At 34.0% G+C, this 12,435-nt stretch overlaps 1 gene segment (V, D, J or C); it reads left to right on the top strand.

The window, feature by feature from the left end:
* LOC141098739 (Ig kappa chain V region Mem5-like) overlaps positions 1 to 11,272 on the top strand; it is a 377,268-nt gene extending 365,996 nt beyond the window's left edge. The window contains 2 exon segments of the V gene segment in view: positions 4,249 to 4,280; positions 10,743 to 11,272. Coding sequence covers positions 4,249 to 4,280; positions 10,743 to 11,065 — 355 coding nt within the window.
* The last annotated feature ends 1,163 nt before the right edge of the window (positions 11,273 to 12,435 follow it).

The following is a 12,435-nucleotide window of genomic DNA, read 5'->3' as shown; positions in this document are numbered from 1 at the left end:
GCAGCAGCGACACCAAAACCAGCAGAAACCCACCACGTCTCCAATTTTTTGCTCTCCTCATTGTTTTCAACCCCAAAAAGTACAGAGTATCACACGGTCTGTATAGAGAGAGACAGTGTTGAGCAGATTATTTCACTGCCTGTTTTCAGAGTACCACCCCCTCAAAAAAACAAACATGAATCCATTGTTGGCTACCTCCTCCTCTTACGCCTTTACCACCTACACCTCAACCTCCTGTTCCTTTTGGACCTCTAACTCCTGGTTCTAGTTTTTTATTTTTGTTTTAATTCTATGTTCTTTTAAGTCGGTTCCCTAGCAAAAAAATAAAAACACAAAAATAGGGTTGGATACCTCCTCCCCTGCCTCTTCCACCTACACCACCACGTCGACCTCTTCCACCTACTCTCCTCTAGGACCTCTGCCTCCTGGTTCAAGATTGTTATTTTTTCATTTTTAATTCTGTTATTTTAAGTCATTTTCCCTATTCACATTTGTTTGCAGAGCAATTGTCCCACTCTTAGCCCCTTCTATCTTTGTTTTGCGGTCCCAAGCACTGACTATGACCATTTTACAGTTATTTTAAAGCACCAATGTTCTGGTCCCCATTGATGTCTATTGGGTTTTCATCCAGGGTCAAGTTTGAGCACAAATTTGGACCAAAAACAAACTTTTTACTGCATATTCGCTGCACATCTCTACTTTTTAGTCTTAGCCATTGTTAGGCCTTCAGTTACCAAAGCAATCATTGTCAAGCAACAATCACTGTGTGGTCAGCCTATGAAATTACAAAGGTTGCGATCTTCCTTTGCCACACTGCTTACATGCAGAAGTTATTGACCGTGGCATGAAAAGAGCGCTAATAAGCAGCTGAAAACACTGACAGCAATCCATTCCTACTTCTACAGTACTTTGCAAAAGTATTCATACCCTATGAACTTTTCCACATTTTTCCATGTTACACCCACAAACTTAAATTTATTTTATCTTTATTTTGGGGGGGGGGTTAAAAAAATTACCAACACAAAGTAGTAAGTATTTGTGAAGTGTAAAAGATACCACTGTAGTCTTATACCACTAAATAAAATCCTGAGTGGCCCATTGCCTTCAGAAGTCAAATAATTAGTAAAGTGAGTCCATCTGTGTGAAATTTCTTCAGCATATAACTACAGCTGTTCTGTGAAGGTCTGAGAGGTTTGTTTGAGAAAAATAGGGATCAAACAGCATCATGAAAATCAAGGAACACACCAGACAGGTCAGGGATAAAGTTGTGGACAAGAGTAAAGCAGGGTTAGGTTATAAAAAAAAGCCCAATCTCTGAACATCTCATGGAGCACTGCTCAATCGGCCATCCAAAAATGGAAAGATGAGCATAGAGATACTGGCACTAAACACCATATCTATACTTTGATGGATCAACGGCAGGCTGGCAGCGCTTCAGCTTCACGGATAAAGGTGCAGCATCCCGGGCATACAGAGTCATCTGGTATGCTGATCAGGTAAGCATGCTTCTTATTCTTAAACGGGTCCAGGTGAACAGTAAGAAACATGCAAAAAACAGCTATCGTCCACTACAGAACCGAGTCACCCACCTCCAAAATTTTAATCTTGATGTATTGAATAAGCAAGATTTTTTTTACCAGAAATCAGTGCCACCCCCTAACTTCTTCTCTTGAATTCAAAAATGGAAAGAGTAAGGCAAAGCTGTAAACCTATCAATACATGGTCATCAGCCTAAATTGACATTACAAGCAAGGACAGCACTAATAAACAGTCAAAAAGCCCATAGTCACTCTAGAGGAGCTGCAGAAATCCACAGTTCAGTTGTAAAAATCTGTCCACAGGACAACTTTTAGTTGTTTGTAACAAGGAGGCATGGGGTGGTTATTGTGGGTGAGTCCATCAAGGCACAGTCAGTCCACACCCCAACCCCCTGGCACATGAATAGACAGTTCTAGTCCCAGTCCCAGATCACAGTGGGTTACCTCAGACATACGGCTGCTGTCCACGCTGGAATGGATGCACCACATGTCACACTCTTTAGGGCCCAACAGTGGCAACTTGTTTAATGAAGATGAGGAAGCTAACAATTCCTGATCTGTACCTATTCACAGCAATGGCTGCAGCAGCAGAGGCAATGACTCCCAAGTCAGCTCTCAGGAGCTGAAAGTCTCTTATGGGGCACACACAATCCTTGTGCCCACTGCCCGATAGTCCACTGGCAGCTCTGTACCTTCCAGGGGTATGGTCAGCTCCCAGCAGAGGAGCACATCCTGCCATGGGCCAGCCTGCCCAGGCACTGACTTGCAGACAGGGACTTTCTGTCTTCTTGGAGGCTGCTGACCCAGCCCACAAACTTAACCCTGTACTAACCCTAAGCTACAGACATCATACAGTACAGTAATGTATATAGTAAACATTACAGGACAATACAAATACAGCACATACATTAAGGCATAACTCACAGTCAGTGTCCCTTGCCACCTCCTTACATATATACTCCGCAATCTTGCCTTTATTGAAAAGTGGCAAGAAAAAAAGTCATTTTTGAAAGCAAGCCATAGGAAGTCATGTTTACAGTATGCACAAAGCCATGTATGGGATCCAGCTAGCATATGGAAGAAGGTGCTCTTGGTCAGATGAGACCAAAGTAGAACATTTTTGGCTACATGATAAACGCTATGTGTAGCAGGAAACTAACACTGCAAACACCATCCCAGAATCACATGTTGAGGGGATACTTTCTTCAGCAGGGATAGGGAAGCTGGCCAGAGATGATGAGAAGATGGATGAAGATAAATACAGGGCAATCCTGGAGGAAAACCTGTTAAAGACTTCAGACTGAGGCAATGGTTCACCTTCCAGCAAGACATTGATGTTAAACCTCATACCAGAGCTACAATGGATTGTTTAGATCAAAGCATATTCACGTGTGAACGGCCCAGTCAGAGTCCAGACAAAAATCCCATTTAGAATCTGTCAGAAGTTGTGAAAATTGCTTTTCACAGACTTCTATGTCCAATCTCACTGAGCGAGAGCGAGTGGGTACAGAAGAAGGGGCAAAATGTCACCTCTAAATGTACAAAGCTGGTAGAGACAGCCCCCAAAAGACTGCAGAAGTAATTGGTGGTCCTACAAAGTATTGACTCAAGGGGGCTGAAAACAAATGCACCTCACAATTTTCAGATTTATATATTTAAAATAATTAGAAAGCGTGATATTTCCTTTACACGTCACAAATACTTGCTACTTTGTGTTGGTATCGCATAAAATCCCACTAAAATACATTTAAGTTTGTGGGTGTAACATGAAAGAAATGTGGAAACGTTAACAGGATATGAATACTTTTTCAAGGCACTGTACTTCTTTGCTAGCAGGGAGAATTTAATGCTGATAGGCAGCAATAGTCCCTGGATTGCATTCCCAGAGTGAAGATGCAATGGATACAGCTATGTTCACACTATTGTAATTTCTTTGAGTGTCGTCCATTGAAAAAACATACATCACACAGACAGCACTCGGACCAATTTTACACAATTGGGCTGTTCTGGTGATCAATTTTTTTACCGCTGACTGAATGTCTAGATGAAAAAAAAATACCAAGAAGCTCTAATCTCTTCCATATGTCAGATAAAGTCTAAGCATGTGCCAAAAATTCAGATCCCAAACGGATCAGCCGTATTGTATCAGATTACATTACAACTCTTAAAAAAAGGAAACTTTTTTTTGGAGGGGTGGCATACGAATGATGACACAGATGAAAAATAATTAGATTTTTTTCTGGATGAAAACTGGACAATATTTTTGTAAATTGAGTAAACCAGTGGTTCCCAAACTCCAGTCCTCGCGGACCCCAATAGGTCACGTTTTCAGGATTTCTTTAGTATTTCACAGGTGATAGAAGTATCATCAAGGCATCAGGAATTCTCTCACATGTGTAACACTATGGAAATCCGGAAAACATGACCTGTTGGGGTCCGCAAGGACTGGAATTTGGGAACCACTGGATAAACTGTGCCTATTGGAAAGTGGCACATCCATTAGGACACGAGGTGCCAGGGAGGTTACGGTTGTGGTTAAGTAATTTGATGCAATTTTTTTCTTCTCCTCAGGTGACTGATTTTGAAGTATTTTAACCTCAGCTAAAATTAGAAATACATCTGCAAAATAACCCCCCCCCCCCGCAGACTCTTCCTATTTAAGAAAGGTTTTTGTACAGACAGGTAATACAGACTTGTCACTGTGGTGGACGTTCGGTAAAGGAACCACACTAGAAATAAAACGTAAGTGCACCATTAAGTGTAAGCATTGTTTGTTCTGTATCTTATTATTATGATTAGTTTTCTGCAGTTTGTTCTTGTTCATCTTTTTGGAGCATTTTGACCTTATTATTGAAAAGAGAGGTTCTCATTCTTCTATCCTTTTTTGTGGGGCTGAGTGGTGGAGTAAATAATCAAAAGTTTTTTAAAAAAAGCAATTTCGGTGATGTAACTTACTTTCAAGAGGACGAGGATTATACGGTACGTTTTTGTACAAGTACACGTTTTGTCCTAAAACCACTGCAAAGACTAAACGTAAGTATAATTGTAACTGTAAGTTTAAACTTTTTCATTTTTCTTGTTAAAAGTTTTGTTTCTTTGTCTGCATTTTTATCTGTTTTTGATCAAAGAATTGTATAAAACATTTGATTATTTTACGTGACTTTTAGGGAATCTAAGTAATTTGACTTTAATTTAAAAATTAAAAAAAAACAAAATGTGCCAGCCATAGATAATAATAGAGCAAAGACTTTTACCCACAAAAGAATGGAGTTTTGGAAATGACAAAAGAGGGAGAAATAATGAAGGAAGGGTTTTTGTATGATGTTTATAGGTAACTCTATACCCATAGAAATCATAGTACAGAAAGTTTAGATATTGTAATTTTAGACGACATTATAGTATTACCATAGGTAATATGATTATTTTTCTTCTTCTAAACTTTTGGTATGCGTATATTAGCTAAAAGATTTAGTGCAAGCATAGATTGAGTTTTTTAGGGTAAATAATGGTCATTCTTGTTACTCGTTTATTTTGAAAAAAAAATATAAAAGCAAAGAAAATAATTTTAAAAGTTACTCGACTTTAAAGAGAACATGTAAATTAATTCTCAGGAGAACACAGTAGGTTTTTGTATGACGAGTATAGGGGAACTATCTACTGTGGTTCACTTTTGGTCAAAAAACCACTGTAGAGATTAAACGTAAGTACACCTTTCAATGTAAGTTTTATCACGGTATAGTAAATAACTATATTAACGACACTAAATTTTCTAAATAATATTTTAGCATTGGGTATTTTTTCCTGTAAGGCTTTTGAATGTGTAACATAATTTAAAATAGGCACAACCACAGATTAATATTTGGAGAGTAGTTAATGGTCATTCATGGCGGGGTCCACGTGATAAAATATAAAGTAAACAAAACAGTAAAAAAAAGTACACAAAGTAGATGACTAAAAAAATTTAAAAAGTTACACAAAGTAGATGACTAAAGAAAAGAGGACATGTAAGTTTGATCCTCAATAGTCTACAGTAGGTTTTTGTATGACGAGTATAGGGGAACTATCTACTGTGGTACACTTTTGGCCAAAAAACCACTGTAGAGATTAAACGTAAGTATACCTTTAAATGTAAGTTTTATGTTTTTCATTATTCTTAATTAGCTTCTATTCTTGTCACTTTTAGATCTTTATGTTTTTTGTCTATCTTTTTGACCTGTTCTTTAAAGAAAAATAATATACAAAGTACTTTATTTCAATGGACTTTGAGTGAATCTAAATAATTTCAGTTGAAATAAAAAAACAATTGTACCAAAAAAGCACAAAAATATTCACGATATACCTGTAATAGTAAGACATAAAACTTTAGCTACTGATTTGTGGGTTTTTATATGATGACTATTGGTAACTTTAGAGAATTTTTTTTACTTAGAAATCAGAACATAGAAAATAGAGATATTATATGATTTAGATCACATTATGGCATGACCAAATAGGTTCATTTTTTTCTTCTATGGATTTTTTAAGTTTAATTCCAAAAACTGGCACAATCACAGATCAAGTTTTTTGGGCTAAGTAGTGATAAGTTATAATATATGATATAATTGTATACATATATATATATAATCATAAATATATCATGTATCATTAAATATAATATATGTATATAAATTATTCAGATTAGAATCCAAGTTTTCCTAATAAAATAAGAAAGAAAACAATGTAAACCATTACAGTAGGTAACAGGTGGGTACAGTCGGTTTTTGTACGATGAGTATAGGGGAACTATCTACAGTGGATCACTTTTGGCCAAAAAACCACTGTAGAGATTAAACGTAAGTACATTATTAAATCTAAGTTTTAACTTTCAATTTTTTTTGCAATTTTTCTTAATTTTATATTTTTATTTTTACTTTTGTATATCTTTAAAGATATTGTGATTGTATTACTTCACTTTGAAAGAATCTAATTTATTTGACTTAAAATTAAAAAGTGGACCAAAAAAGCGCAAGTAAATGTATACGGTACCAGCTATGAATAATAGCGAGGTGACTTTAACTGGAGAAGTTTGGGTTTTTGCATCAGACACATAGCAAATTTTATAGAGAGAAATAAAAATCCATAAAATATATTATTATATTATTTTGATAGAATTATCATAGGTGATACCCTCAGTTTTTTTTTGGTTTCAGTAAAAATGCTTCAGTTAATATATTATGATAAATTATCTATCTAAATATACATAGATAATCATAATTATCTATTGTAATTTATTTATTGTAATATATATATTTATAATATATTTATAATATATTATCATAAATCTATATGATACTATATTAGAATATTATAATAGTATTACTATGATTTTTTATTGCTTTTATCAAATATGTTTTTTTTAATATGGGCACGGGACATAGGGATTTTAGGGTGGTGAGGTGAGAAATAATGATCGCTCTGGCTAGAGTTTAATTTTAGTTAATAGAAAAGTAAAGAAAACAATAAAAATAATTACATGTAAGTGATTTTCAAGAGGATATGAAACTTGGGGCACAACAGTATACGGTATACGGTAGGTTTTTGTGCATTGCGTGTGGGACACTTTTGGCAGTAAAGCCACAGTAGAGATCAAACGTGAGTATACTTTAAGCTGTAAACGTTTATCTCTTTTTATTTTTCTCAATTAGTATCTATTCTTGTTATTTTGCTATGTTTTTAATTTTTTTTCTATTTATTCTTGATTCTTAAAGATGCTATATTTTTGTAAAAAAATTTAATACTTATTTTGGTAAAAAAAAAAAATATTTCAGTATTTTGCCTGGTTAGGAGTGAGCGTTGGTCATTTTACCTAAAATATGGCGGGCACAAAGACGGCATAGCACCCGATGTGAGTAATAATGAGGGAAAAACCATAGATGAAGATTTTGGAGACTAAGGGCTCATACTCACTTGCGAGAGACTCAAACTATTCACATGCGAGTCTCTCGCATGAAAACCTGGCCCTTCCGCCGGCACTCAGACCGGGGCGTGTGGCTACATGTATTTCTAGCCGCACGTTCCGGTCTCAGTGCCGGCGGCAGTGTCAGGTTTTCATGCGAGAGACTCGCATGTGAATAGTGCGAGTCTCTCGCAAGTGAGTATGAGCCCTAATAGTGATCATTTTAGCTACGTTCCAATTTTACCTTTTGAAAAAAGTTTTATAAGAAATCTAAAAGTTAGATCATTTAAATTGCTCCCAAGAAGACACAAAACTTGATCCACAGTCAGATACAATAAATACTGTACAACATGTACAGGGGAAGTATCTATTGTCGGGCACTTTTGGCAGTAAAACCACTGTAGACATTAAACGTAAGTATACTTTTAGATGTACAATTTATATTTTTCTTGATTAGCATAGAGTTTAATCACTTTTATATGTCTATTACTTTTTTTTAGCTGTTCTTGGTAAAAAAAATAATAACAATTGATGATTTTATTTAATCTATTTTTGGGGGGCTGTAAATACAAGGAAAAGTTTTTAAAAATAATCTTTTTTCATTGACTGTAATACAAAGGTAAAAAACACTTTTTCCATGGCAGTATGGGTTTGTATGAAGAGTTTAGTGTTCTTGCACGTAAAAAATCATGTGGATATTTAGAATTCCGTTCGGAATGTTCTTTTTTTTAATTCCATGGTATACATTCAAACTTTATTATTTAAAATGTAAATTAATAGAGGAATGAAATATAGGATTACTATATATCTATGGTTTAAATTTACATTATAGTATTTGTTTTTTAGAATTTAATTGTAAGAAGTATGATATTTTTTAGGAAATAGAAAAAAAGAAAAGTTTTAAAAACTTATTTTATTAACTTACCCTAAAGTTATACCGGTAAATAAAATGACTAAATCAAATTTCACATCTGAGTATTTGTATGAGGAAGTAGCTACAAAAAGTTATTGTGGTTCATCTTGGGCCATGAAATAGGATAGAATTAAGAAGTAAGTAATTCTCCAAAATTTAGTCTAATACATTCAGTATTTAATAGCGCTTCACTGAACAGTTATCATTCCGTTCATCATTGATCACTTATTAAATTTATTACAATAATTACTCATATTGTAACAAGAATCCAATTCTATAACAGCATTTTTAAGTTTTATTATAAATTAGATTTTTTTATGTAAATTATTTTCCTTTAAGATTTTCAGCACTCTTTTTCAAATTAATAAAAAATTACAATTACAATAAAATCATTTCACAATTAGGAAATAGAGACTTTCTAATACAACGTTAAGTGCAAAACAAAAAGTCCTAAAAAATAGTGAAATGTTATAATTGTGACATTTAAGACCAACATATCAGTAAGACTCACTTGTCTGCGCTTCTTAGGCAACTCGCACTTAACATAAAATTAATTTATTGATTTTTTTATCAAGTAATAGAGTATATTTTATACTTATTATTTATATATATTTTATTTTAAGTAATTTGGTATCTTTTAATCTTTCATTTTATATAGTAATTTTTTTTTTGCAAGGAAAATAGTTATATTGATTGTGGCTAATAGCTAACGGTACGGACCATCTGTTCAGAATTATGTCATTATAATCCCCAAAGATGTAAAAATGGCAGTTTTCATGAGATATCCGCACACCGCGTGTCCCACTAGGCTCAGGGAACTGTAAAAGACGACTTACTGGTCGCAAGTTCTGTCCTAAGTTATCTCAGTTATGCTAAACAATGACAAGGGCAGGACTCCATGAGGGACGGAGCGTTCAAAGAAGTCAGGGAACTCAATAATTACATTAGAGGACAAACGTCCAGTACAAAAAGTAAAGTTTTGATTAAAACCTTTGATTTCTAGAGGTTTTACTGTGTCTATATATCCATCCACCTTATATTTATTTATCCACTATCTATTATCTATCATCTATCTATTATCTATCATCTATCTATTATCTATTATGTATCTGCTATATATCTATCATTTATCTATTATCTATCTATCATCTATCTATCTATCATCTATCTATTATCCATTATCTCTATTTATCATCTATTATCCGTTATCTATCTATCTATCATCTATTATCTATCGATCTGTTATCTATCATCTATTTTATGTCTATCTATCTATTATCTATCTATCATTTATCTATTACCTATCTATCTCTCGTCTATCTATCTATCTATTATCTATCATCTATCTATTATCTATCATCTATATATCACCATCTATCTGTTATCTATCTATCTTCTATCTATCACCATCTATCTATCTATTACCTATCTATCTATCTATTACCTATCTATCTATCTATCTAACTATCTATCTATCTATCTATCATCTATCTATTGTCTATTTATTATCTCTGTTTATCATCTATTATCTGTTATCTATCTATCTATCCATCTCTCTATAATCTATCTATTATCTATCATCTATCTATTATCTATCGATCTGTTATCTATCATCTATTTTCTGTCTATTTGTCTGTTATCTATCTATCTATCATTTATCTATTACCTATCTATTTATCTATTATCTATCATCTATCTATTATCTATCATCTATCTCTCACTATCTATCTATTATCTATCTATCTATCTATTATTTATCTATCATATATCTATTATCTATCGATCTGTTATCTATCATCTATTTTCTGTCTATCTATTATCTATCTATCTATCATCTATCTATCACCATCTATCTATTATCTGTTATCTATCTATATATCAATTATCTATCTATGTATCTATCTGGAATTTATATATCCTTCATTCCTGGCATCACTGCGGTAGCAGGATAAAAGTAAAGTTGATATTCTTATTTTTAACCAAACCTAAAAAATTTTAAAAACATAAAGGTAGACTGACACATCATCAAGTCTTCTTTAGATACATAGATAATAGATAGATAGATGATAGATAGATGGATAATAGATAGATAGATAGATAGATTGATTGATTGATTGATTGATGTAGATAGATAGATAGATAGATAGATAGACTGACTATCACAATACCTAGTTATTATACTATATATACATATATTATTTATGTTGTTCTTACATATATTTTTTATAATTAATATTCAGCCTTGTTGTTTTTTAGACTTTGCCAAACGTGTGACCAAGTGTTTTTTTTCTACATGAAATACATTTTTCTCCTTTTCACTTTAAAAAAACTAAACCATGTCCACTCTTTATTGCAGGAAGAGAAGATGCGGCTCCTTCTGTATCAATCTTCCGTCCATCTGATGATGAATTAAAGACATCAAAGGCGACATGTGTCTGTCTGATCGATAAATTCTACCCAAGAGACGCCAAGGTGGCATGGAAGGCGGACAACAAGGTCATAACCAATGAAGTGAAGGACAGTGACTATATCAAGGATGTAGACAATACCTACAGTAAGAGCAGTATGCTCACGCTCAGCTCGGAAGAGTTCAAGAAGTATACCGAAATATCCTGTGAGGTGACACATAAGACTCTGTCCTCAGCGGTGGTGAAGAGTTTCAAGACGGCAGAGTGTTAGGAGACTTTTCCCCGTTTCTCTATTTAATGCATTCCGTGCTGCATGTCGATTTACAACAATATACGCCTTATAGAGGCCATGCCATCATATTTGGCAAAACACAACTTTTTGTATTATTGTAAATCACGTCATAGAAACAAATGATAATTGTTTTCTGCTTCTTTTCATAATATGTCAGAAAAATAAATAAAAAAATATTCTGCTTCATACCGGTGTGGTTTGTAATTCTTTATTTTAAAAATTCCCGAATCCTTATTAGATTTAATAAAGGGCATTCTTCATTCAGGACCCTCATCAATTATCCATAGCAGAGAATATATCTCTGTCCAGAGGTAAATTACATAAACAGGTCACTAACCTCAATGAGTTCCTTACTTTATAATTCTTAATGTACACTGTGGGGGCGCTGCAGAGAAAGGAATACTTGGCAGCTTCCACTGTGGGTTACAGCAGCTGCACATAATGTGATCTACTTGTTTTTGAAGTCTCTTCTAATTAAAAAGAAATGTTCAAAATGAAAGGTTATCCAAAACTGTAAGCCAAAACATGGGCAGTAGAAGTGGTGAACAGAAGTCCCTTCCAAAAAAAACAAGTTCTCTCTCATCCATAGAAGAGGGAATAACTTGCTGACCATCAGATCACATCTTGAATGGAGTGAAGATTCAAATGCTTGAGCACTGCTGTTTCTAGTACTGCCAGAGAAAGCCAAGATCTCCAATCTTAAGATCTGTGTTAATAGGGTTCAATTAATATCCCCCCATGGACCAAACATTCGTCATGGGCCTGGAAGGCTACATAAAGTTCATATTACCCCTTACACCTTTCTATGGTCAAAATCAATTGTAACAGTCTTACTCAGGTGGCCATCAAATCCAGATGGATCATATGGAGCTCATGAGCACCATGTATATCTATCCATTGGGATCCAGATATTTATTATAGTGGCCATATAATAGAATATTAGAAATTTCCTACACGCTTCCAACTTCTTTAAGATGACCACCAGAAGATGTTCATCTTCTAGTGAGATGGTCCATTCAAAGAAGAAGGTCAATGTATTGCATCAATACAGGAAGTCCTTTGTAGAGGTTATCTATCTATCTATCTACTTTATCTATCTATCTATTATCCATCAATCTATCTTTTTACACTACATATAAACCCATAGCATTTCTTACTTACTGATTACAGAAAACATGCATATATTACATGATAGTGTGAACCTATTTTATTTTCAACACCGTTTTCAGTTTCAGTGTTGTAAAAGAGTCCATAATAAATGTGTCCTTCAGATACAGAGATTTCTAAAGAATCCACAGTTCTCTATCTCAGAGAAAACAAAAATCAATCTATCTAGCTTAAAACAAATT

Source organism: Dendrobates tinctorius, unplaced genomic scaffold, assembly GCF_039654945.1.
Source record: "Dendrobates tinctorius isolate UK_male_01 unplaced genomic scaffold, ASM3965494v1 ptg000095l, whole genome shotgun sequence".
NCBI classification, from domain to species: Eukaryota; Metazoa; Chordata; class Amphibia; order Anura; family Dendrobatidae; genus Dendrobates; species Dendrobates tinctorius.
Note: the sequence above shows the minus strand (reverse complement) of the source record. Positions and strands in the feature narration are given on the sequence as shown.